The sequence below is a fragment of the Chaetura pelagica genome, unplaced genomic scaffold (assembly GCF_000747805.2).
Source record: "Chaetura pelagica isolate M959 unplaced genomic scaffold, ChaPel_1.0 scaffold317, whole genome shotgun sequence".
NCBI classification, from domain to species: domain Eukaryota; kingdom Metazoa; phylum Chordata; class Aves; order Apodiformes; family Apodidae; genus Chaetura; species Chaetura pelagica.
Window position 1 is genome coordinate 940,374 of NW_009953864.1, and position 26,287 is coordinate 966,660.

The following is a 26,287-nucleotide window of genomic DNA, read 5'->3' on the forward strand; positions in this document are numbered from 1 at the left end:
GGCAGCTCTCGCTGCCCAGGGCACCCGCGGGAGCACGGCCCCGGGAGTCGGGCTCCTGGCAACCCAGGGCAGCCCGAGCACTCCAATCAGCTTGATATTGGCGTTATTCCCCCCTCACAGCCTTCAAAGGACACGGCTCCAAAGCAGCTTCGGTGCTGCGTGCATGGAACGGGCACCGTTCCTGAAAACGAGCACCACCTTCCATGAAGCCAGCCCTTCCTGACCCACAGCACGGCCCTCCCAGCTGGACACACACGGCCACGCAGGACAGAGATACTTCAGCTTCCTGCCAACATACAAACACAGCAAACTCCTGACATACCGTGGGACAGCTGCTCTTCACATGGGAGATGCTTTCAAGTGATTTCTTAAAACACTATAGCACATGTCCTGCAAGGATTTGCACAATGGAATTAGTATCACAATGCAGTTTTTCCAAAGGTGGCTAGGGATCACAGGTGAACTGCTGAAGTTCAATATTCCTTTCTAATCCGCAGTTCTTTGAGAGTTAATATCATACCCTCATTTTTTGAGTATTTGATGAAAAACTGCATTTTCTTAAAACACATTCTTATATAAGAATTAAAAACTATTGTAAAAATAAAAAGGCTAAAACTTCCCTACAAGAATGAAAAATAATTGGAAAATAAGAGACCAATTAGCTGCATGCTACTCCAGAACACGCTTTCATCTATGAAGACCTCTCTAGGCCTTCTCTCTAGGTAACACTAGTGTTATTTTCCATAAACTGAAACACTAATTGAAATCCAAGTGATTTAACATATATCAGTCAAGGTTAAGTGTCTGCCCCCCCCCCAGCTCAGGTAACTCCAAATGTTTGAATTCTCCTTGTACAGGAAAATAAAATGTACCTCTGAGGCTCTGGCCACTACTCAGCAAATAACAGATTACAGCAACTAAGCACCTAAGCAGCAACAGTGATGTGCAGAATTGTGAAATCATCTTGTTATTGCTCCATCCCCGAGTATTATACTGAATTCAAACCATTCAGTTCATTTCAGAATACTATTAGACCTTTGGAAATACCACCTTCTAAAAATCTTCATTATTGAGTAACTATGATTTCAGCGTATCATTTCTCAATTTATGGTGACTAGTTCTAAACAAAGAAATTAAAACCAGAAGCACAGCTTCACAGATTAAATAAAATTGCTGTGAACTATGCAATTCCTTAGTTCCAGTTCATAAAAATAAGAACTGAAACGCGATAATTTACCTTAATGCTTCATAAAAGTAATTTCCTTATCTGTTTCAGAAGACTGGTTCCTTTTTTTTGCATCCTGAACTTGATTACAGCACCAAGATTCAGTTCCCTGTTTAATGTTTTTATTATCTGTATAATAATTTCTGCTAAGAAGTCCACTCATTGTGCAAGCTGCACAGTGCCTGTGCCTCAGGCAAGCAGAGCTTGAAGGATCCATGAAGGATTCCCTATCTAGATATACATGGACAGTCAGTCAGTGGAGTACGAGGAAACAAAAGGGCCCTCATCATCATCATACTGGGCAGTGGAATCAACAAATCACTGTCATTTGTGTTTTGCAAAGTAAAGGGATTTTTACTGAGTTCTCTGAAGAACAGTGAGGCTGCTGTGCAGATTTTTATCAAGACATTTCCTCACTCTTTGGGGAATGCAAGGAAAGCTGAAAAGTGATGTGAATACTGTAATTGGTGCCGGAGCTGACATTTTTCTGAGGAAGTTACTGACAGAGCATGGTTACAGGTTCCAGACAGCCCTTGAAAGTGGGGAAGGGGATACAGAGAAAGGATGCAGAGTTTTAACTATTTTTAATCAATATAAAATAATCTGTGTAAAAACAGTCAAAGCCATGCTGCAATCAACTTCTTTCAGTCTGTGACACGTTAGCTTCAGAGCCATTGGACACTTCTTGGATGAAGGCCTGTAGAAGCACTAAAAGCATCCGATACTCAACACCACGAAGGGGCTACACTTAAACCAGCATGCACCTCCAACACCTCCATTCCAGACACAGGGTCAACAAACTGTGGTGAAAGTACACACACTGAACCTGTAAGACCCCTGCATACTGTGTGACTCCACCACAGATGGCAGCTGCTGGTACCGAGCTTGTCAGCCATCCTAGCAACAGCCAGTTAACTTACATGCTATCAAGTTTCTAGGCCAGAGGAATACACACAGCACAATAAGGCAAACTATTAAAACTTAGAAGCAATAAAAAAAAAGTAGTGTTATTTAATTCTTCTTAGATACAACCTCCATCTTCTTTCCCAAAATAGGCATAAAAATAAGGAGATGAAATTTTTTGAAAGTTCACAATGGACAGTTTCAGAAACAAACTTCACCTGGGATCTGTAAAGCAGTGCAAAAGTACAAGTTTGATTTGAAACCAGTTTTCCATAAAAAAAAAAGAGTGAATACAGATAATGTAAGCTACATTAAAGTAGTTACAGTTCACATTATATGATGGCCTGGTTCAGTTTTTTCTGTCATGACTTGCAAAACAACAGTAATAAGAAACAGCACAGAGGCTTTTTCTTAATAAATTTTAATGTTAAGACCAGTTTATCTCAATAAAAACACAGTTACAAGAACCACACTACTGCAAATTCTGCATGATGCACAGTAGTGCTTGCAATATTTGAGTGGCAAGACCATTTTGGAACTGTTTATGGAAGATATGTCAAAGACAGAATCTTGGCATAAGTAAGAATCGATGTTACCAGTGAATTTATTCTTGTGAAAATAGATCTGTCCCACCATGTACACCACTGTAAATAGTCAAATGCAATATTTATGCACATCAAAAATAGATGGGGCAAATACTCCATTTAGCATTTAGTAAGCAACAGTGAATGACAAGAAATATTCTGGTTATTCTATGACTTCATGTCAGTGGAGATTTCCTAATAAATCGCTTCAAAGTGTAATATTTGTAGTTCAAATCCATCAGGACAACAGCAATTCTGTAAAATAGTAGTTTCTGACCTTCTGATAGTGAAAGCCAAATCCTACTGGGCTGCTAGACTCAGATGCCTTTGGCTTGTGCTCACTGCCTTAGAACATGAGTTCAGACACCCAAAATGCACCACCATCATCATCACAGCCTGGACCACATTAGCTGAAAACACCAGATCAGAGATGCAACATCAATAAAAGGAGATGACACTCTCAAAGCACCTGCCAGATTCTCAAGTATTAATTATATACACATATAGTTAAGTACAGAATACTGAAGGACAGTGTACCGAGTAGAAATTTAAATGTTCCATCAATTTTCTGATTACTGCAATGGATACTCTCATTTCCTCCATTTAACCTAGGAAAGATACTGCAACCTAAGCATGTGATTTGATGCTACTTAAAGCTTTGTGATACTGTTAAGTATTTTCTTTAAAATCTACATAAACTCCCTCAAACATTACTGCAGAAGACCTCTATTTACATACAGAAATAACAGACTTGATTTGGTGGCTCTTGTTTGACTATGTCCTTGCAAAGAAATCTGCTAACTCTTCCTTGCCTGTTTAATAGCATATAATAGCATATTGCCCTGCCCCTCAGGCAATAAATGGTACATGATTAATCACTTCCTCAATATTATTCCCATAAAAACTCAGTGACTAATTCTGAAAGAAAAGAGATTTTGTTGTTGTTGTGGGTTTTAGTATTTGTGCAATATAAAATTCATACTGCAATTTGCAACTTTGTTAACTTACTGAAAAAAGATTTCAAGCTCTTTAATTAAGGACCAAGTCAGAATGTTGCTTACACTATGCTCTTTTTTCCTGTGCTAACACATCAGATAAGGTTCATCCCTCCTCTCAAGATCCTGAATAATTTTATGTTCATAAGAAATTTGCTACAATTTAAGTTGTGAACCTATCTAATTTTCCTTGGTACTTTTAAATGCTTCCATCACCTAGCCTTAGCAATTTTTTAACTTACTGTTGCAACGCAGGAAAACCCGACTCCCAAAGCCAACCCCCCCTACCCTCAACCAAACAGAAAAACCCAGCTGAGCCTCAACAAGTATATCTGAATTCTCAGAAGAGGAAATATTTTCTTGATTTAACAGCAACTGTACAATATTACAAACTCAGACACATGAAAAACAATCAGGCAATAGAAAATGTACAACAGCTTTGGTGTTATACAAAATAATAAAAAAGACTTGACAGCAAGATACATAGTTAATTATGTTCTCACCACGGCCACTTCACTGCTGACTGCAAGGCAGTTATTTACTTCTGATATTCTCTGTGTGGCCTTTCCACTCATGAAAAATCATACTATATTTCTACAATAAGAACTGTTATGAACACGATAAAGTAAGCTCCAAATTTTATAAAAACATCTTGCCTCTTTGCACTATTGCTTTGTGGCACATTGTCAACAGAACAGCAGTCCAAAATAAAGTGACAACTAGATTTAATAAATTAATATACTTTTTTAAAGATGTACAATGCACATTCCTTTTAATCCAAGGTTTTAGGGTATCAGGATACTTCTATTTACACATATACAGACCTCAGACAGCATTGATAACACCAGAAAATGCAGATAAGGGATGGAGCCTTAACTACTATCTGGATGCTACTGACAGAAGTCAAAACACTGCTGAGAGTATTACTGGGAGAGATATCCAAAGACTGAAGAAAAGTCTATGAAAAAACGACATGTAAAGGCAAAGGGAAGGTCATGATGTTTAATATGACCGTCTATTCTTGTGAAGACTGAGGTGGAGTTGTTGATGTGCCTTGTTTACCCGACTTCCGTTCGTAATTCACAAGTCGTTGCCCAACAAGGTACCTGGGATTATAGTAAAAACAATGAGAAATTAACACAAGTTAATACAAAATTTTGTATAACAAATCCACTCTATTTCCTTTGCTGCAGAAGAAACTCTCTTATTTCAGCAAGAGTTATTCTAGAAGTAATCCCTCCCCGCTTAATGGTCTTCAATCATCCTCATTTTTTCTCAACATTCAAGCATTTCATAACAGAATACAGGCATTACAGGCTTGTGTTTACAGCCTTAAGTTCTGTAATCATACAACTCAGACAAATTTAAATTGAATGAAGATATGAAATATAGAGTGTGTTTCCATTATTTATAGACCCAGCCCCTTTGCCAGATGATAATTTTAAGAGCATCTTTACCATGTCTGTCTGAGCCACTGTAACATCTGGAACAACTTAGATATAAAACCAAGTGAGAGTGCTAATGAGGTTCTAAGTTCAAAAAAGAACCTGATGCAATGCAGAACATGCACTAAGCAAGACTAAGAGAGGCTCCTCTTAACTACAGACTGAAAAACACCTTAGTTGGAAAAAGTAAGTATTGTAAAGGAGAAACTTTTACTGCAGCTCAGTCTTTATTAAAGGGAGAGAAAATATTCTCATGCCAGGCCACATCAAGCCTGAGGGGTGCAAGATTCCTTTACTTATATTCTATTTCAACATTTCACCATCTCATCAGCTTGGCAGTTTCCCTGCTTTTCTCATTATTCCTTACTTCCTCTACATCATTGTTTCCCACTCCTACTTTTTGCCATCCAAATTCCTTTCTATGCTTCCTATTTGTAAGTTCTACAAGCGGAACCATATACAACTGTAAATTCTTCCCCCGAAACCTGCCACTTCCTTTAGAAACCTTTTCACCATAGCTTTTTTTTCTCATGGTACCACCACTGAACAACTACTAACTATTTTTTATATATTTTAGAATGTCACAAAAACTTGTGTATGATTTTGAAATTTGTTACATACTACATGACTATGCTTGCTTACTTTGTGAAATGAGTTCATTAACTGAAGTTGTACAAACCCCTTGTCTACAAGGATGGTTGCAACATGTAATAATTTAATATCAAAGTAATTTTCACTTAGATCTACTTTCACAGCTTTGCATACTGTTTACATGCCTTATGTAGACAAGAAAACAACTTGTAACATTAATGCAATTTGCAATGATACACATTCTGACAAAGTTATGAACATTTAGCTCAAAACCCACGTGTAAATATAAATACCACCTATACATACTACAGTAGGCCAAACACTACAGAATATGTAGGTGGCTGATCAAATAAAAGTTGCTAAGACAAACTGATATGCTGAGAGTTTAATTTTAGTTACAACTCTCTTAATATTTCTAGATGCTATTAATTTCACATTTACATCAAACAATTTATCAGTTACTTCCTAACATTTAAAATTCAAAAAAGTTTATTTTAGGTTTGTCTCCTTTTGTAGTTGATGGAAAGCAGAACTGTCCTAGGGTAACTCAGGACATGAACACAACAAGCGTTTATTCCTTTTCAATAGAATAAAAGCATAGGAAGCCTAGTTGCTGGAGTCCAACATTTATTTTTTTAAATACCTAATTACCTTATATGTTGGTTAACACAAAAAATAGGGTAATAATGATAACACAAAAAAGCTTAGAAACTAAGCAGGATAACCAGAAAAAAGACAGGAAAAATTAATATTTTGAGATATCTGAGTAATAAAGATTAGAGATTACTGAAAAGATCAGAAAACAATACAAAATTTGGTAAGGACAAATTCTATCAAATCAAATTAACATTCTTTAGCAGGTTAATTGGACTAACGAGTAGAAAGAATAAGAAAAAGACATGCAGAAAAAGGCTGGAGAAATGGTTTTATAAGCAGCAGACTGTGACATGATTTTCCTTCCAGATAATGTCATAATTGTTATGTTCAGTTGCCCTTCAAGACTACAGAGGGGGAGACAAACAAACACTCAATTTGTGGTAAAACACATTCAAGTTAGATGTAGGGGAGTGTCTTCCCTTTATAAAGACAGTCTATGCCTGTGCTTATCTACCTGAACCACAGATTCAAAGATTTGCCCTGCATAGTTTAGGTCTGCCTTAGATGGTCATTTGTCTAGTTCACTTCTTAAAATCCCTTTTAGTCCTAAGTATCTACAACACCTGAATTCAACCTGAGGTTATCATCACAATTTTAAGTGGAAAAATTTAAAAGCCCAGACTATATACTCACTTGTCATTTTTAATATGTTCATAAAGGCGCTTGAATTGGCGGACTTGGAAGGAGAGAATTCCCATCAATACCACAACCATAAGCAGAAAAGGATAAATCCGTCGCTGAACTAGGTTTTGCATTTCAGCAGTAACTCCTAGAAAACAAGACACAACCGTCACATAATCTAGCATTGTTAAAGTAACACAGGCATTTCTGCTTCTGCACCTGCTTCTATACTTTTGGTTATACTGTAACTTCAGTAGAAGGGCTGTGAAATAAATAACATACCCGTTTATCTCAGAGATCCAACGTAACAGCTGCTGTTTTTTCTTAATCTAAAGCATTCAAGCTCAAAGTTCTCCATTAAGAGTGAAAATCCACAGTATAAAACATAGGCTTATCAGTTCTTCTTGTTCACTGATTGTGTATGCCTTGTTTCAAAAAATGGTGACACTACTAAGTCTGCATTCAAGTGAAGTTGAAGAATAAAATGGGACTTACTGAACATGTTAACATCAGAACTACCAAGACAACTGCTGATGAAAAAGCACATCTATCCTGCTTAATAACATTGTTGCCTTTAATTATGTGAACTATATAAAAAACCCTACAATTAAAATTTACATTTTATTTCAATACCGAATGAAAACTGCAAAACCAGCATTTTTGCCTATTTTAAGTTTCCTTTAGAATTTGACAAGTCAGAAAAGATGTCCTCAGCATACTTTACCTCCTAGAGACTAAAATGAAAGGTTGATTGTTCAAAGAAGCAATTAATTAACCAACCCTTTTCAAAACTAGCAAGATACCTACATTTCTGCTGTTAGATATTATTCAGTCCCATACTTTTGATGTATTCCGCACTTAGTTTATTAAAATGTCAGTCAGAATAATGTATTGCATTCTCTAACCCCCCCCCAAACTTTTAAGATGATACAGCAATCCTTAAACATTTATATTTGCTGGCAGAAGAGCGGGGATTTCCTGTTTGTTTTTCTGTTTGTTTCTTTATTTGTGGGTTGTTTCTTTGTTTGATTTTTTAAAATAACCTAGAGCTTTAAGTTTTATTTCCACAGACTTATTAACAGTGCTATAAACCATCAGATAATAAACAGGTATTCTGAATGTATACATACCTAATAAGGGTACGACACCAGAAGCTATGATGTATGGTACACACAGGGAAAGTAACAGAACAGAGATTACAGGTGCTGCCAGTTTATGGATTATGAAGTGTAAATCAATGTTACGAATCCCATTTGCATATACCTAAGAAGAAAAAGTTAGAAGCAGAATTGGTCAATCAGGAAAGCCATGCTCTGTGCTTACAGTAATAATTACAGGGTTTTACACAAGGTTTTCTCCTTTTGAAAGAAAGAAAGTGTTCCAAATTTGAAAAAAAACATGCTGGCTACATTTGAAGAAGGAAAATCTCTGTGCCAGGATGTAATTTAAATAGGGCCCAAAAGAGCAATTTAATCTAGAATAGTGTTGTGATTTGGTTGCAAGAGACCAAATGAAAGTTCATTAAATAGAGCTGTGAATGGTGGTTTTATGGGCGACCTGTGATCGCTTTGTGCTGTTAACTTGTTGAAAGGAGATGCTGTATATGCCAACAGAACAAATCTATTACATTTGGTAACATGGGCAAAACCCAGGATCTTATCTTCTACTTGGTAGGGCAGATCAGAGCTTCTGTATGTGGGGTCTGTGCCCTAAGAGAAGGCCTCCACAATTCTTGTGGAGGACCTGCACCATAGCCATTACATACAGTGCAGCCCTGAAAAGTTTCTTTCCAGTAAACAACTGAGATACTTCCTTGTGACAACAAATGTAGAATTTAAACACTGTAATAAAGAAAACAATACGTCTGCCAAAGAAAGCAACAGGCTTTGTGACTCAGAACTGCTCAGAGAAACTGTTCTGTCTTGCTTCATAATCATAGGGTAATGGACATGTGGTCTTTCATATGCCCTCATCTGCAGGTCTCTACAGCTCAGGAGAAGGCAGAAAGTCTCTGTTCTTGAGTGGTGGACATAAATAATGTCCAGTATTTGGACACTTGTGAATTCATCTGAAGAAATACTGACGTTTCTCATTGTAATACAAATCTGATAAAATTAAATATATGTTTATGCATTTTCCTCATTTCAGTTTTCTGAGATTTATTTTTTTTTATTGTTTAGTGTAGCTTAATGGATTAGGCTAAAAGGATTGTACAAGAGTAGTTGAGTTTTGCTCGATTACTCCATTACTACAACAGTAACTCCGTTTTCTAACCCATACACTCAAAAAAAAATTCAAAATATATTATACAGATTATTCTCATGGGCATTTTTGTCCTACCTGTTCAATAACAGTTTTCAGCCACCACTGGGGACCCATCAGTGTTATGGCAGCAATTATTTTGGCATGTAGAACTCCAAGAGCCCAGTCCTAATTTTGCAAAAAGGGACTGTTAGCATTAACATATTTTTCAGTAGTTTGACAACCAAGAGCTTTTTTAATAGTAACATGCTAATATTACTTATAAGTAAAAATATAGTAACTTTTCTGTTTACATTGGACGCTGTTTACAAGAGGTGACATCTGGAAACTCCTAAGACTTTACTCAGCTCCCTTGAAACCAAAAGGCTAAACCAAAGGCAAATACAAAATAAAATCATTACACTCAGTTAAAGCAACAGACTAATATTCAAGTGCAAAGTAATTAACACTGCTAACATTTACTTAGAAATAAGCTATTTTGATTCCTTTAAAAAAGAAGAGAAGCAATATACAAAATGTTCACACCAGTCAGGAAACACTTTTTTTTCCCCCCTTCTTTTAAGTTCTTGTTCAAAAAACCCCACCTGATGTGAGAAGAGCTAAACAAAGCAAGGCATTGCTCTTCACAACAAAAAAAAAGTCATACTATTCAGAGGAAAATATATGTTTGAACATATACTGCAATTATTATGGCACAGAACTGAATGAACACAATATAACTACAGGCTTCTGGTAAACTCTGCACATACTGAATCAATCCTTTCTGGATTACAGATACTTGTAAGAGATTCTTTAATAAAAACCACCAAAAATGGAATGCAAAGTATAGGTTGACAAGGCAGAACAAAGAGCTACACAACTGTCTGCACTGGCTAATTAACTTCTTCAGCTGCTGGGGAAATATATTTTCTTTGACCAGTTACTTCAAAAGCCATCTATTTCCCCAGATACTTTAAAAATTATTACAAAACGTCAGCGTGAAAGTTGCTTTGTGTTTGGTCAAGTAGTAACCTTTGTATAATTCCATTCTCTTTTGTGAAAAATGGGAATTATTCTGAATTTCAACAGCTCCTTGTTAATTTACAAGTCTAAAATCCCTCTAGTCTGGTATTTGAAGGAAGCTCTGCCATGTGAAAATAAAATTTTCAGTATATTTAATAAGACTTTCAAACATTTAGATACTAAAAGTTAACGAAAGCTTGTTTGTGGGCTGCTTAGAAAATCATTATCCCTGAACACTTTGTTAATTAGTAATATGCATTCTAGATCTTTTAAGTTATGATTCCCTCAAGTAAGGTTTCTCTGAGTTACAAGTTCTTTCATAATTCAGCCTAGGTGATGCAAGCATTAGTCACTCGATCCACTGTACCTTCATTTCTTCCACCAACTTGCAGGAAATGAAGTTTGCATTCCCTTAACCTCTGGGACTTGGCTGAAGAAAACCAAAACACTACTACTGCAAAAGCCTATATTAATGATTTGACATCAATCTAAAACCAGAATAATCCTAAAGCAGAAAAAATTTAATTTATAGTGTGTATCAGCTGAACCTCTTGCTGCATAACTGTAGGCAGAAGGCTTTACAAAGAAGTCAGAATATGTACATCTGTGCATACAGCTATACTGATTTCTTTATGTAACTTTACAATTATGCTACTGATAAAAGTGACTATCTAATTACTTAAATACAAAGATCCTCTGACATCATCCCACAAAATTCAGCTTTTCATACTTAAAATTCCTAAGCATATCCTACTTACATCCAGACTCTGTCTTTCCTCTGTCAAGTAGAAACATACTTAAGGGAAATGCCCTGAAGCACCGAATCAACATGAAACAAGAACTCTGGTACTCCTTACTTCTAAGTAAAGAAACATATCAACAGCAGAAGAAAAACAGGGGCAACTTACTTGCCAAGGATAGAAGAGAGGTGTTTGATCCAAAGGAACTCTCAAAGGTGCAACGATGACGAGTTCGAACAGAAGACCAAGCAAAAGTGGAACCACACCAGCTAGCAGTATAGCCACTATTAATGTCTTCATTATCTAGAAGAAATTTCCAAGACATTCAATTAGTGTGTTTATCAGAGGATTCTTGTTGTTTAAACTTCAAAATGCAACTTAAACTACACAGATGAAGCTGGGGAAAAAAACTACAGACCTTTAATTCATACATACACATGGCTAGAAATAATTTTTACTACATACATAGCTTTGCAATGCAAGTTTTAGAGATTAAGTCCTATTCCATGCCCCCTCCAGAAAAAGGCATGATTGTGCCTATTGGTATCCACATAGTTTTAAACCATAAAATCGCCTTTGCCTCTTGTCAGTAGTTAATACTATCCAAAGGTGGCATTTGAGTATTCTTGTAAGCAGGAAAATTACAGAAGAATCTTTCATAAAAGGTCTGTAATAGTCTAATAACCACACAAGCACGCCCATCACAAGATATTATTTATGCTATCAATGTTTAAAATTACTATACTTAGACAAGAAACCTAATACAGAAATCTTCAAAACCAAAACAAAAAGATGGGATATAAATTTGTTGCGAAGGTGAGAATCTGAACTTCTGGTAATAAAAAGGGTATTTCCTTTAAAAAGAAATATTTGAACAACAAAGATCCAACAAAACAAAGATCTTAATGAAAGTATGCATAATCCTACTTTGCAGAGACACATTCATCATAATCTACCTTTTTTTATGATTTGGTGTCAAGCTCCTAACTGAGTAGTAGTTAAGCATTTAGGTGTATGTGAAAAAGTACATGTATTTAAGCACACACCACATATGGGATAATGCAACATACTAACATTTAAAGGAAAACAGAAAAACATAAATGAAAATATAAATATTTATACACAAACTTATTTACACTGATTGCTTAACATTGTGCTAAATGGTGTATCCGATGCAATAGGAAAGTAATCTGCAAAAGCTTCAAAACGGTCTTAAAATAAAAATGAAGCATAGATTACAGAGTAAAATCCACACACACTAATAAAAGAAGTTTTGTTAAGTTACTTATTTGATAACTCAGTACAATTTTTTTCTCTCAAGACTCACCATAAGAGACCATTCTTTGACCTTCTGAAAAATCACCCTGCGACCCTGTGGCATCCAGGCGACCAGCACTGTCACTGCTCGGATCGTCAGCCAGCAGACATAAAGGCCACAAGCAGCTGTGTACAGTTCATGGATTTTGGCAGTCCCCGTCCAGAACGACATTAACCATCGGCCAGCAAATACTGAAAACACAAATACTGTTAAATAGAGTAATGCTTTTCAACGTATTAAGGAAGGATGCCTATTGAAAGATACTTATTAAATTTACTGTTAAGTATCAATGCACAAATATATTTGGCGTAAAACAGTAATTTTGTACTACACCTGTAAAGCACAAATGCATGAAGTACTGTATAGATAGTTATGCAGATGATGACAAATACATAGGTAGATTTTTTTTCCTAAAATTTCATTACACCAGCAATGTGATCTGAACTACAGCAGAACAAAACACCGAATACTGAACTATTCAGGGCCTAAACTTCAGAACTGCAAAGGCCAAATACGTTAGTGTATAAGACTGAATTTACATCTTATAAGCTATGTTTATAACTTTTCTTTCCACTGCCTCATACAATTTTTTAAGAGTTACTGATCAGGTTTCTGAAGCTCTCCAACAAAAACGGGAGACTCATTTGCTCAATTTAATTTTTTAATAGTGCTTCTATTCACCAATATTATAGTGGAATTATTTGATGTATTACTATTAAAACCACCACAAAATTTGTAACTCTGCTCTCAACAGATTATTGACATTAGGATCATTAATACCAAGAGGTAAAAATGGCATGGTAATACAGTAGCCAGGCTATAAAAGTCAAATGAGTTTACAGGTCTTAATTTGTCCCAAATTATTAAAACAACTACAGAGTGCTTTTGATTTTGTTAAAGTACTCATTCATACATATTTGGGAAGTGGCATGTATATCACTTCAAAGTCTCTTAATGACCTTGTGCTGATGACACTTTTAGCGTATTTAATTAAAGAAGATACTGTAGAAGACCTGGTAAGAAGCTATGTATTTTTCTTCTCTAAATGGTAAAGCAAGTTCAAGAGTATCAATTTTCTTCTTCTCACAATACTACTACAGCGACTCTCTCAGCACTTGGAGTCCTGCCCTTAAAAAAAATTATCCTTCAACAAAACAAAGGAAATGGCAATCTATGTCATTTAAATATGGGTATTATCTCTACAATTTAGATTTTTAGACTATTAAAATCTGAGACCATTAGAATCTAGTACCATTAAAAGTGAGACCTGATTTTCCTTATTACTCCTTTTAACCTTATACAATGGTTTAAAAACATTTGGTTTTAGTTGCAGTTTTACGATATAGACTTACCTGGCAAGGTAAGGCAGATAAGACTAGCGATCAGTAATGTTATACACATGAAAACAATCAAAAGAAATATCTGAAAAAGGCAAAAAAGGAAATATTTATAATAAAGTTACTTAAAGTAAAAAAACCCAAAACATAAAAAGATACATCATGCTAGAAAGGCAGCTTAAACTAGAAAGTTCAAGTACCATCTAACATTTCACTGTATAAATAAATCAGTAACAAGAAACCTATCCACAGTACATGCAGCACACCTGCAGCGTTGGGTATTTCTTTTAAGAGTTCACATCTATTGTCACAACAATAAAATTAACATTTGAATCCAGAGGAACAGAAGTTCTCTGTTATGGTATATTAAAAAATAATCTCTCTATTTCTGCACTAACCAGCACAACAACTCTCAGTTAACCCCAAAAGGTTTCTAGCTCTGTAGGCCAGAAGCAAGACTGCTTTTGTAATAGGGAAAACCTTGCTGAGAATGTTCTTCCAGATGCCCTCAGGTTTATGTGACTAGCAGCTGACAGCAAAGGTGGTGGCTCCTTAGTCAGGTTTACATCTTAGCAGAGAATTCTTATGTACTTGGTGTCTTTAAATAATTTAAATGTCCTATGAAGTTCTGCTTCAGTAATGACCAAAGCCAGACAACAAGCAAGCTTACTATGGGAAAACTAACATCTTATTGTGACAGCTATTAACAGAAAGTTAAATCTGTGACACATGTTTTTCTTGATGAGACTGTTGTGGACAATGTAGATCAGTCTCATACCTAGGTTAGGACTTTCAGCACTTCAAGGGAAAAGTCTTGTGATTTTGTTGACATTAGCCTGATGATTCCACAGTATCCAATTACTTGCCAGGTGACAGCCACATACCCTTTTTCACAAAGAGTATTCCCTTTATGGCTGGGGATCCCAAATCACAGAAAGAAGGAAACCAGAGTAACTGACAACTGGGTTTCAGGCAAAATAACCTTTTTGATGATGAGGAACACATGATGTGACTTGTTTGGGAACAATATCGCCTAAATAGTTACTTTGGGAATGCTGGGGAAAAGTCCATGACTTTTCACAGTCACAACACATGAAAGACTAAAGCTGATATGAAGCTTTTAAACACCACACATGGCTGCTTCTTGGATCAGTGAGAATGAACATACAAGAGGAGGAGTATCTTGACTTGAACCTAAACAATGCAGAGGCAGCATGCTACTCTCATCACAGAAGAAGCACTAGCGGTGACCACAATACATTAAGACTTAAACATGTTTCAAGGACATCCCTACTCTTTCCAAAATAACATGTCAAAAAAGCAAACTAGCTAAAATGAGGACACTCATTAAAAGAATATTGAAAATAGTAGTCAAAAGGAAACATTCACAGGAGATTCATTTAGATACACTGAAGTGAGGGTTCAGGACAAACTCACTACTAATCCTACGACTTAAGACATCTCCTCAAAGTTGTCACAGTAAAGACTGTAATAAAAACAGCTTCCAGATGAGATTTCCAGAAGTTAGAAATAAATCCATGGGGAAAAAAAAATAGAAAATTGATGAACTCTGGTAAGTTAAATGCAAAAACTACAGTAGGACAAATTTTAGAAATAACATACCAAGTCTATGAAAAGTAATGATAAATTTACTTTTTATACATAGTCTTGATTTTTTTAAAGAATCAACAATGAAGTAATAAAATTTAAACATTCTCAGAAGAAAGCTTGCCAGGGAGTTTGCAGGTTCTGCGGACAGCTATGGATTATGAAAGGAAAGGTAAAGACAAGGCAGGAGAGCAGGAAAATTCAATGAATTCTACACATCAGCATTTGTCTGGAAAGGCTTTGAGAGTTCACCAAGAGAACATGTGTTTAAAAAATGAATAAATTGGAAGAATCATCTGGTAAAATTGATGATAAACTTTTATGTAACATGTAAAAAAAAGTGGTATTTTAATTTTGTTTCAGATTAACAGTATGTACTTCATTAAGTTAAATAAGAATAAATCAAACCCATAGTTATATATGCTTTCTGTAACTGAAATAACATGAGGGATCAGTTCTTAAACCTTGCTCAGTCCATAAGAACACTATGAGTGAGTTCTAGTGGAATACCTTAATACATAATAAAACCAGAATATAAACCAGCTTCTTCTAGGTTCTTACAAAATCAGATGTCAACACTGTTTTTTTATCAAATTCTTAAACCCCTAGTTGAGAAAGTAATTAAAATACAGTGTTGTTCCCTACTGGAAGTCTAAGTTAATCTTACAAAAATGTCTCCCACATATATAACTAGAACTGAGGTTAATATACCAAAAATTAGAACTGAAGCACCTGCAGCAATCCTGAACAATTCATTATATAAATACTTCAAACAAGTAGAACCAGAAACACAGAATCCTGAGTGAGCTACCATGTGTGTGAGATTGTGCAAATGCTTGTCATTCCTCTTGATGAAAACAAGGGAAAGAAGTTCAGTTAAATCAGATTTTCTATGTTCTGTACAAGTCTCTAAAGAACAACTTAAAATATCTAGATGAAGGTAAGTAGACCAGAAAAAAATCTCTGACAGCTGAATATGAAACCGGTAAGTTGTTATAATCAGTTCAAGGTCAGCACCCCAAATTACTGATAGCTTACACTATGCAATGCTTCAAGAGGGGGAGACAATTTCAGCACATCCTTATCCAGAGGAATCCACAAAAGTAAAGTAATTCATGCAATGGTAGTTCTAGAAAGGACTTAATGAGTGCCTAGGTGAACACACTCCTCCCTTGAAAGCAGCATGTCCACATTACAGTTGTTATATATTGTCAGGTCACAGTAAGTGAGAAGCCACTTTAGCTCCTTGTTTGGCTGCTAAGCAGGTAATTAATTTCAATCACCCTTTGTTATGCCAGCAACTGCATAGGAACCTGACTCAGTCTAAGTGAAAATGTCACAAGTATAATTTCTTTATAAATAACACAATAAAGTCTTATCTGAACTTTCACACACATCTAATGCCTTCTGCATATTGACTCAATTTTCATCTGGATCAGTTTCCTGTTCCTGCTCATCATGTGCACATTCTAGCTCAGGCATTCATGCTAAGAAGGGAAGAAGGGAGCAAGAACAGCACCACCCCTTTCAGTAGGAAGTGCATATTTATGCTAGGTTAACCTGGTCTTGGAGCATGTTTCAACTTCCTGTTATGACCAAACAGAAGTAGCAGCTGCTATGAGAGGGGCAAATTCATTCTCCTTCCCTAGCCATTTCATCCCTGAGCTAGTTCTTCCCACTGTTTCCTCTGCAGTAGTGCTGCATGCATTCCAATGGAGGGCCATTTTAGAGGATAAAAACACCAGTGGAGGGAGTTACCCACCCTCATATCAAGCCCAATGTAAAACACCCAGAAGCTAAATGGTTGCACAATCCTAGAATACTTTCCAATTCTTCCAGCTCTACTAGGCTGAGATTTATGGGGGGGATACCTTAATTTTTTACTTAGTAATGAGAATTCTGGGATATCCAGCATTTTAAAGAAACGTCAGAAGCAATATTACGCTGTTCTAACATTACTTCCCTTCTTGAGCTGTACTGAAAAGACAGTAAATGAGCTGTGTTTCAGCTTATATTTCAGTAACTCAGAGTTCTGGTAACAACAAAACAATTTACCTAGTTTGACCTACATATTATTCTCAGAAGTTAGGTATTTTCCAACACCATTTTCTTTCTAATTGTATGGATTTAGAACTCTTCAGTATTTTTACACCTTCCTATGTTTAATGCAACAAAATTTCTCCATATAATTTCTTAATGAAGCAAAAAATTTTAAAATACACTTCACTTCAGCTACAAGACCAAAGTATGCTCTCTTGAAAGCCATGCCTTATTAGACACATTCCTGAACTATCCATTTGCTAGAGGTTAATACATTTCTCTCCATTACTAACCATTAGGAAAGGGAGATGTAAACTAACACACAACACATATGGGATCTATAAATAAATAAATAAAGTGGTAATCAAAGGTCTTAAGTTACAGGCTAAAAAAGCTGAAAAATTAACTTTTAAGACTACTTTTTAGAAAGTTGCAGATCATACATAACACAAAACAACATGACCCACCACTTGACTTCTGATGACACGTGGGTGAAATCTTTCTTACAAAAAAATTACACCCATTTTTCAAATGCCTTTTTTCCCTTTTCTCTTCACACATTAGATACACCTACCCTGAGTGGGAATTTTAAAGGCCTACGATAAGGCTGGAAACCCACGGGTCCTCCTTGTTGAAGTATGGCTTGATGGGCTGCATGAAGACCTTCTCCCACAACTGGAATGGCATTATTATTGCGAGCATGCTGGTTGTTAGGCTGCTGGTTGGCGTTGTTTTCATTCTCTTCTTGGTCACCAAGTAGGTAAGAATGGAGATCCCTGTAATAACCAACATTTCAGTTTTGCTCTCTTTGGTATGAATAAGAACCTTACAGAAAGACAGGCCTACTAAGAATGAATACAAGTTGTATAAAAATTGTACAGGACTACTGGCAGAATCTTGATAAAGTAAAATGAACAATTTTCTGATTAACATACTTAATATCATTCTTAGTACAGAATTTAGAAGGAAAGTGCTAGCGTGGATGCAATTAGAACAGTGGGAATACAGCCCCAAATAAAGAACACTTATCTGTTTGCTTAAAAAAACAACATCTAGTATTAAAGTTGTTGTGCATATGAAAGGAAAATTGCATCAATATTTCAGTTCATATAAGCAAGCAGCTCGATAGCTTTTATTTTACTGCTACTAAGCCCTATTAGAAAACAACTGCCTTCAAACTTAAACTGTACAAGGACAGTACTGCATTCCTATTAAACATGCTCTCAGAAGTACCGAGTCAGGCAGAGTCTTTTATGAAGATTAAAAATTGTTCACAACCTTCTAAGAACATCAATCTTAGAAAGAGTCTATCTGCTTTAAAAAGTATTCCACTGGCATTTTCATCTGTGCTCAGCTAAAACTGCTGAAGAGATATTTTACAAGTGTTCTTAACAGCTGCCAAAAGTGAAGAAAGCACAACCACTTCTGTCAGCTCCAAAATTCTCTTACTGTAGAACCACAGACTGGGTTGGCTTGGAAGAGACATCTAGCTCCTACCCTCCTGCCATGGGCAGAGACACATCCCATTAGACTAGATTGCTTAAAGTCCCATTCAACCTGGCCTTGAACAATTCCAGGGAGGGGGATGGACAAATTACTTAAAAATGTAATTTTACAAAATGCAAACTAAGAGAACAGAAGTGAGGAGAGTTTATGAGAACCTAAAATAAGTATTTTGGATTGCAGTGGAAGAAAAAGGTCTTTCACTCGTTTTCTCAGAAACTCAGACATAGCTTAGCAAAGAAAAAAATTTTCATCCTAATAGTTCTGTATTGGCACAACTCACAATGAGCAAGACATGGTGGGAGAATGCCAATATACTCTGAAGTTAAATTTAAAAACTTTCTAGAAAAACAAAATCAACCTTAATTTTTATTGGACTAATTTGGCAAACAACATATGAACTAAAAAAATTTTCAAGTGCTAGAAGTCTTCCTGGCAGTCTAAATTAAGGAACATCACTTTGTATAATGATTTTCTTTAGCTAAAAAAGATAGTTTTATGCCTCTTTAGAAACTGAACTTTCCATTTTAAAAATGCCAACTTAATGGTATTCACTTGTTCAGCTTAATGTTCTAAATAATTTTTCCCTTTAAGAAAATTTCCTTTTTACTGTAAGAAATGGAAATTGTGCACATGAATTTTACTTGAATGACTCATGGAAATGTTCTGCTGACACTTACCTCTTTAATTTTTCCATATAACAGGAATTTAACAAGCTGTTAAGTCATACTTCTATTCATTTTTCTACTAAGCAAATGCTGTAATAGTGTACCAAATGACCTGTCAAAACCTAGTCCTGAAGTAGGTACAAACACTGCTTAGAAGACACTTCCATAGGAAATCAGTATAGGAGTTTTCATCTGTATTTATCTGTAAAATAGTTATTAAAGTGACTTTTTGGGATAACTCTCTTGAAAGCATGCTGCTTTCATGTTGAAAGGTAAGCTGGACACAATACTTGTAGCTCATTTTGGCTTTCTCTACTTACAGCAAGTATCCGGCAGTAACAGTCCATGCTCGTACAAGACCTTTCAACCACTGTCTTGTATGTCCTTGTTCTAGCAAAGCTGGAAGCACCACCTGAAGCAAAAGGAGCTCTAGGGAAAGTTCACTTACTGGTGCATCACTAGAAACAATGTGAAAAGTAAGAAGTCAAATGTAAGAAAAATTCTCAGTCATCTTTTCCACTGAAGAATATTAACACCACAAGAATAAAAACATCTATTAGATGCCAACAGGAACTACTTATAGTTTTTTGCAGACATTTTTCCTTATATACTACTGAGCACAGGTTTGTGTTCATGAGTGTTCAGGCACTTAGGTGCACAGGAAACTTAAGACAAAATGTTGAGAAAGTTGATGTCAGAATATGATTTGCTCTTCTATTTGCTTGTGTTACTGCTGTTTCAATTATTATTTCGAAACAGAAATATACTGATATAATTTAAAAGTTACAGTTACAGATATCCTTTTATTCTTGAAGCAAGGATAATCAGGAGTGGATGTGAAACAAACATGGCAACAACTTCACTCTCAAAAAGCTGAAGGGGAAAGTGTTTTGAAGGTATATAAAAACCAAATAGTTATTACTAGGGAATAAAAAAATGCCTCTTATTTTTCTTAATAACTTTTTTTTTGACAAATTGTATGATTAGATTAATTGAAAACAAGCAAAATGTAGCAAACAATGCCACATTAATGCTGAAAGAGCAAAAATATACATTTTTCTAGTTATAAGGAGACAAAAATCTTTTTTTTTAATGCTTTTTCATTAAATACTTACCTGTAGAGCATAACGTTATATGGGAGAAAGTTAGGCAGGAGATACTTAATAATGCGTATAGGAAGCCAGAGCATGAGCAGTACAATTGATCCAAAGACAATCTGCAACAAGTTAAACAAGTTAGTCCAAATAGTAGAAACAACCAAACCTAGTTTCCTACACATCTCTCTGACATGTTTAGTGTGTGTGGTGGGTTAGCCCTGGCTAACAGTCACACATCTACCCAGCTGCTTACTCATTTCCCTCTCTAGCTGAATGGAGTGAAAATAGAAGGAAGGTAATAAGACTCATGGATTGAGATAATGAGTTTAATAGAGAAATCAAAAGCTGTGTGCAAGCAAAGCAAAAAGACAAATTCAATCACTACTGCTCATCAGTAGACAGATAATTAGCAACTTCCCAGAAAGCAGGTCCTCTGCATATCTTAACAGTTGCTCAGGAGGACAAACTCCACAACCATGAACAATCCCCTTCCCTTCCTCCTCTTTTCCCACAGCTTTTACTGATGAGCCCATCATCATATGATATGGAATACTCCTTCAATGAGTTTGAGTCAGTTGTCCAAAGTATACCCCCCTCCCAAACTCCAGCTTATTTGCTGGAGGGGTGACGGAGCAGGGCAGAGGAAAAGCCTTGAGGCTACCCAAGCAAACGCTCTTTAGCCATAGCCAACACACGTGTGTGGTAGCAGCACTGTTGCAGCCACTAATACAAAGCCCCAAAGGACACGGGGACACTAGAAAGCAAAAATAACTCCATTCTCATGACCAGTATGCAACGATGCTCCTGCTAAACAGGACCATGGCTGAACAAGCACTGTGTGGCCAGCTGACAGTTCAGGCACTGTCAGATGGTTCTACGTCCCTCTCCCAGCACTGGAATTAATAATTGTCTGTTGCTCTTTTCTTAGTGGCTTAGTTTTCATGCAACTTGTAGAAGCCTCAGAAAATATTTTGGTTTCTATTTCCTCATATTTTAATTTGGATCAAAATTTAGTAGAGGAGATCAAGTGCATGAAGACCATGCAAAATAAATCCTGTTTCCTAAAGGAACCAGATTAAAATCCAAGTACATTTTAAACACATCCTTAGACTTTACATAAACTCATGGCTAGACACTAAAAATGTTAAAAAAAAATCTGTTTAAGTCAAAACGAAAAATCCAATCTTATTCTTGAAGCTTAGTAGTTAATGTTCTACACCAGAAATTTCTTAAAAATTGAAAGAAGCACAACTTGAGAAGTGTGACTTGTTTTTTGAAAATATTTCTTCCTTAAATACACAGTAACGTAGTGGGAGCTAACATATGAAATTTTCTTTGCAAATAAAGAAATTTTTGAGAAAAGTCCTTACCACAGATAAGATGAACCTCCTGAGATGTCTATAAATGGGCAAGTGAATCATTTCCTGCACAGGATTGAAGTCTGGATCATTCAAATTCCTGAGAAACCATAAGACACCAGGTCTCAAGACCTGAAGTAGGATACAGAAACAGCATATGAACATGTGAAAATTATATTTACATTCTTTGATTTTCATTTTGGGTAACACTACTGCAGCAAATAGGTTTTAGACGTAAAAAGGGTATTTGTTGAAAAACGTTCAACAAATTGGTATAGAAATAGAACAAAGCATTATCACAAAGAAGTAGAGAAGCAATAACTAATTACAAGCTTAACTTTCAAGTATTAACCAATTTTAGAAAACTGAAATATATTTAGATAAATTTTAAGGCATGACCCATGCTTAAGGACTCTTCATAAATGAAAACCCACTAAATAAAAGATACTCTAAACCATCATTTTCCACTACAGTAATGACCACTGTGGCTTTTTTTACATAACACTGGAATCTAATATACAGACACAAAGCACAGCAGCAGCAACACCCAGAGTTCAACATGCAAGCTTCTCTAACTACGTTACATACCAATCTTGTTCTTATAGACTTACCTCTCTCAGTAAAAGAATGAAGGATGCAAAATAGAAGACGTAAACCATTCCAACTAACCAGTGCAGAAACATCGTGGTACCTGGTGCAGACTGAAAGCTCAATTCTCTGTCTTTCAAAGTGGCATCAAACATCTCCTAGAAGGTAAGCAGAAAACAAGTATGAAGTTTGGCAAACCTCCAGGTATGAATTTTGTTTACCCTATGTTCATTAATAGGCATTCAAATATCTGCCTTGTGCTAACATATAAATAATTATAGCATTCAATAAAAAAAAAAGAGAACACTTTATAAGAACAGCAAAGATAAATTTCTGAAATTTCTTTCTTCTGACAGAAAGAAGTCAATTGAAACTTGACCATAAACTATGTAACTTATAAATTAATTCAAATAATGTGGCACTGTGATGGAAGAAAAGACTTATTTTTCCCTTAATCACAGAATCTGGAGTTGGAATCTGGGATTGGAAAAGACCTTGAAAGATCATCTAGTCCAACCCCCCTGCCAGAGCAGGGTCACCCAGAGCACATCACACAGGAACGTGTCCAGGCGGGTTTTGAAAGTCTTCAGCGAAGGAGACTCCACAACCTCTCTGGGCAGCCTGTTCCAGTGCTCTGTCACTCTCACAGGAAAGAATTTTTTCTGATGCTTATGTGGAACCTCCTATGCTCCAGTTTGCACCCATAGCCCCTTGTCCTATCACTGGACATCACTGAAAAAAGCCTGGCTCTGCCCTCCTGACACTCGCCCTTTAAATATTTATAAACATTGATGAGGTCACCCCTCAGTCTCCTCTTCTCCAAGCTAAAGAGACCCAGCTGCCTCAGCCTTTCCTCGTAAGGGAGATGTTCCACTTCCTTAATCATCTTTGTGGCCCTGCACTGGACTCTTTCAAGCAGCTCCCTGTCCTTCTTGAACAGAGGGGTCCAGAACTGGACACAATGCTCCAGATGTGGCCTCACCAGGGCAGAGTAGAGGGTGAAGAGTACCTCTCTTGACCTACTAACCACACCCTTTCCAGTACACCTCAGGGGCCACTGGCCTTCTTGGTCACAAGGGAAAACTGCTGGGCAAGCAAGTAAAATTATATTTCTACTAAGGCTAGAATAAATTAATTTTCTCCATTTGAAATTAATAAATCTTATTTCAGGACAGAAAAAGTGCCCTCAATTCCAGGTAAACACAGCATGAGTCTTGTTCAAAACAGAGACCGGACAATTCTTAAAATACGAAGTTATTAACATTTCACATAAGATGGCTACATAAAGAAGTTTTTTCAGTACACAAGTAAGTTCGCTATCACAGTGGACTTGTAAATGCAGTAGACAGGATTAGGCTCTTATTTTAACAACAGCTTTTTAATTTGTATTTAGTAATGTAAAGAAAATTTTAAAAGTGCATTACACAGTACCTGAAAAAAGACCCTTCCCTCTGGAAACACTATGTTTATAAAAAGATAAGAATGTTTTCAAACTCACACCAACAACTCCCTTCTCACCAGAAGTTTTTTTTCTTTTAAATAGAAACAATTTTAAAAGATTGTATCGCATTTCATAGAATCATAGAATGGTCTGGGTTGGAAGGGATGTTAAAGACAATCTAGTTCCAACCCACCCACCTCCCACTAGGCCAGATTGCTCAAAGTCCCATCTGATCTCTCCTTGAACACTTTCAGGGAAGGGGCACGCACAGGCTCCCTGGGCAACCTGTTCATGTCCCACCACCCTCCCAGTAAAGAACTTCCTGTAGGCCCCTTCAGGCACTGGAAGGCTGCAAAAAGGTCTTCCCAGAGCCATCTCTTCTCCAGGCTGAACAACCCCAATTCTCTCAGCCTATCTTTGATTCTTACCAAAGAGCATATATCCAGCCACCAGCCACAGATCAGAGGGAACACACCGATTTCAACCACCACTAACAAGGAAACCTTTAGGAAAAAAGAGAAAATAACATCTCACTAGTTTAACAGAAATTGCCAAGAAAATAAGAGGGGTTTTGCAACACACAAAGAAGTAGGATTACCTTGACAACAATATAGCAAACTCCTAATAAACGACGCGATCGCTGGAACTTCACAAGTGCTGCCAAACCCTTAAGTTTTGTCAAGAAAATTATGCTAAAAAATACTTCATAACAGTCATATTATGTTTACATTACGTTATTATGTGGTTTCAGCAACAGGAAATTTTGCAGAAGACAAAAGTGAAATAGGAAGTATGAATTTTATAGGGACTCTATTTTCAATTGGCTGTGACCCTGAAAGTCACAATCTGATGTGCTGGGTAATTCTTCCCAGACATGTGTCTAAAAAACCCAAATAAATAATATCACCGCCCTTCTTAAATCCAAAAATTTTCTCAAAGAAATAAAAGAGTTGCCTTTGAAAACATTTGCTACGAGTAAGCAAGTTTCAAAACTGAAGGCCTTCCTTAAATGGTAGCTTTCCCTTTCCTGCAGTCTGAAATAAATTCTCACCTTTTCCTAGAAAAGCTAGAGGCTGGGGGTTTGTTTTGCTTTGTTTTCTTTTAGGAGGCAAAACAGAGACATGGCAATCAGTGGGTTTACCACATTTCCACTGCACATTAGTACAGATGGTCTCAAGTTGATGTTAACTTTGTGTACTCTTGAACATAAAACCACTAACAGTGTTTATTCTTTCAAATTGAAGTTGGTGTAGTCCCTTTAAAAACAAGCAGCTAGAGTGCAGAGTTTTTACTTGTGAGCAAATCCTTCTACCTTTCTGTACTCTGTCATTACTTAATTTTTTCTGTAACAGTAAGAAAGAAGGAAATCCTTGCTGCAAACTCTCAGTGGTTCAGAGACATAAAAGAGGAACTAAAACAACCCAGACTCTAAAAATCTGGCAGGATCACCCTACATATTTTCATAATCCCATTTCTCTTTCTGCTGCAACTGGATAGCCCATGACAACAGTGTAAAGACAGTGAAGAAGAAAAACAATGGTTCTGTCTTCTCAGACATTTAGCTGGAGGCCTTCAAGCAAGCATAAAAGCCTACCATTGCATGTTGTTAAAACATGTGCAAGTGTTATGAAGAATGCAGTTACACTGACGACTTTTAAATGGCCAAGAGAACAGAAGAGACCTTTTCTCCAAATTTCACCAAAAAAAGCAAAGCAAAATAGTAAATTAATTATATCTGCATCATGCCTGTACCTCCTCAAAACATAGCCAGAAAATGTATTTATGTGTAAAATGTGAACCAGTTAACTTCTCACAAAAGGATACATGACAAACAATTAGAGTCACTGCTAGCAGAACATATCCAACTATAGTTGTAATCAGGCCTTCAAAGTGAGATGCTTGAACCTGGGGGAGAGGAGAAAAAAAGGGAAAGTTTATCAGTCTCTTAGAAGATTGTATCTCGAAAAATTCCAAATCTCAACTCCTAAAGAAGAATGACAAGTTTCTTCAATTTTTACGTATTTTAATAATCTAGTACTTTTTTGGTATCTCCAACAAGAATAGAAAGTATGTACATTTACAGTCTAACAACTACTTTCTTCATATATGAAATAACTTCTGTATATGAAACAGTGTCACCTTACACTAACTTACTTTCTCTTACCTTTTATCATCAACTCAATACACAAATTAAAAATCATACAAGGAACAAGAGTCTTAAAAAAAATACCCAAAAGTATGGGTTTTTTTGTACAAGAAGGAAACCTCCCTAAGATGTAAATGAAGGAGAAAGTAGGAAAGAGT

General features: G+C 36.2%; 1 protein-coding gene across 1 annotated transcript in view; it reads right to left on the reverse strand.

Annotated features, from left to right (window-relative positions):
* Window positions 1-4,103: 4,103 nt before the first annotated feature.
* The window catches only part of MARCH6 (membrane-associated ring finger (C3HC4) 6, E3 ubiquitin protein ligase), a 45,941-nt gene continuing 23,757 nt past the window's right edge, over window positions 4,104-26,287 (reverse strand). The window contains exons 11-25 of the mRNA XM_010001355.1: window positions 25,808-25,888; window positions 24,582-24,650; window positions 24,412-24,486; window positions 22,566-22,700; window positions 21,967-22,086; window positions 20,615-20,715; window positions 19,820-19,957; window positions 17,903-18,104; window positions 13,696-13,765; window positions 12,353-12,549; window positions 11,194-11,328; window positions 9,362-9,451; window positions 8,152-8,284; window positions 7,034-7,169; window positions 4,104-4,813 (exon numbers count right to left, since the gene is read on the reverse strand). Coding sequence (XP_009999657.1) covers window positions 4,723-4,813; window positions 7,034-7,169; window positions 8,152-8,284; window positions 9,362-9,451; window positions 11,194-11,328; window positions 12,353-12,549; window positions 13,696-13,765; window positions 17,903-18,104; window positions 19,820-19,957; window positions 20,615-20,715; window positions 21,967-22,086; window positions 22,566-22,700; window positions 24,412-24,486; window positions 24,582-24,650; window positions 25,808-25,888 — 1,773 coding nt within the window. The 3' untranslated portion in view covers window positions 4,104-4,722. The remainder of the gene's footprint in view (window positions 4,814-7,033; window positions 7,170-8,151; window positions 8,285-9,361; window positions 9,452-11,193; window positions 11,329-12,352; window positions 12,550-13,695; window positions 13,766-17,902; window positions 18,105-19,819; window positions 19,958-20,614; window positions 20,716-21,966; window positions 22,087-22,565; window positions 22,701-24,411; window positions 24,487-24,581; window positions 24,651-25,807; window positions 25,889-26,287) is intronic.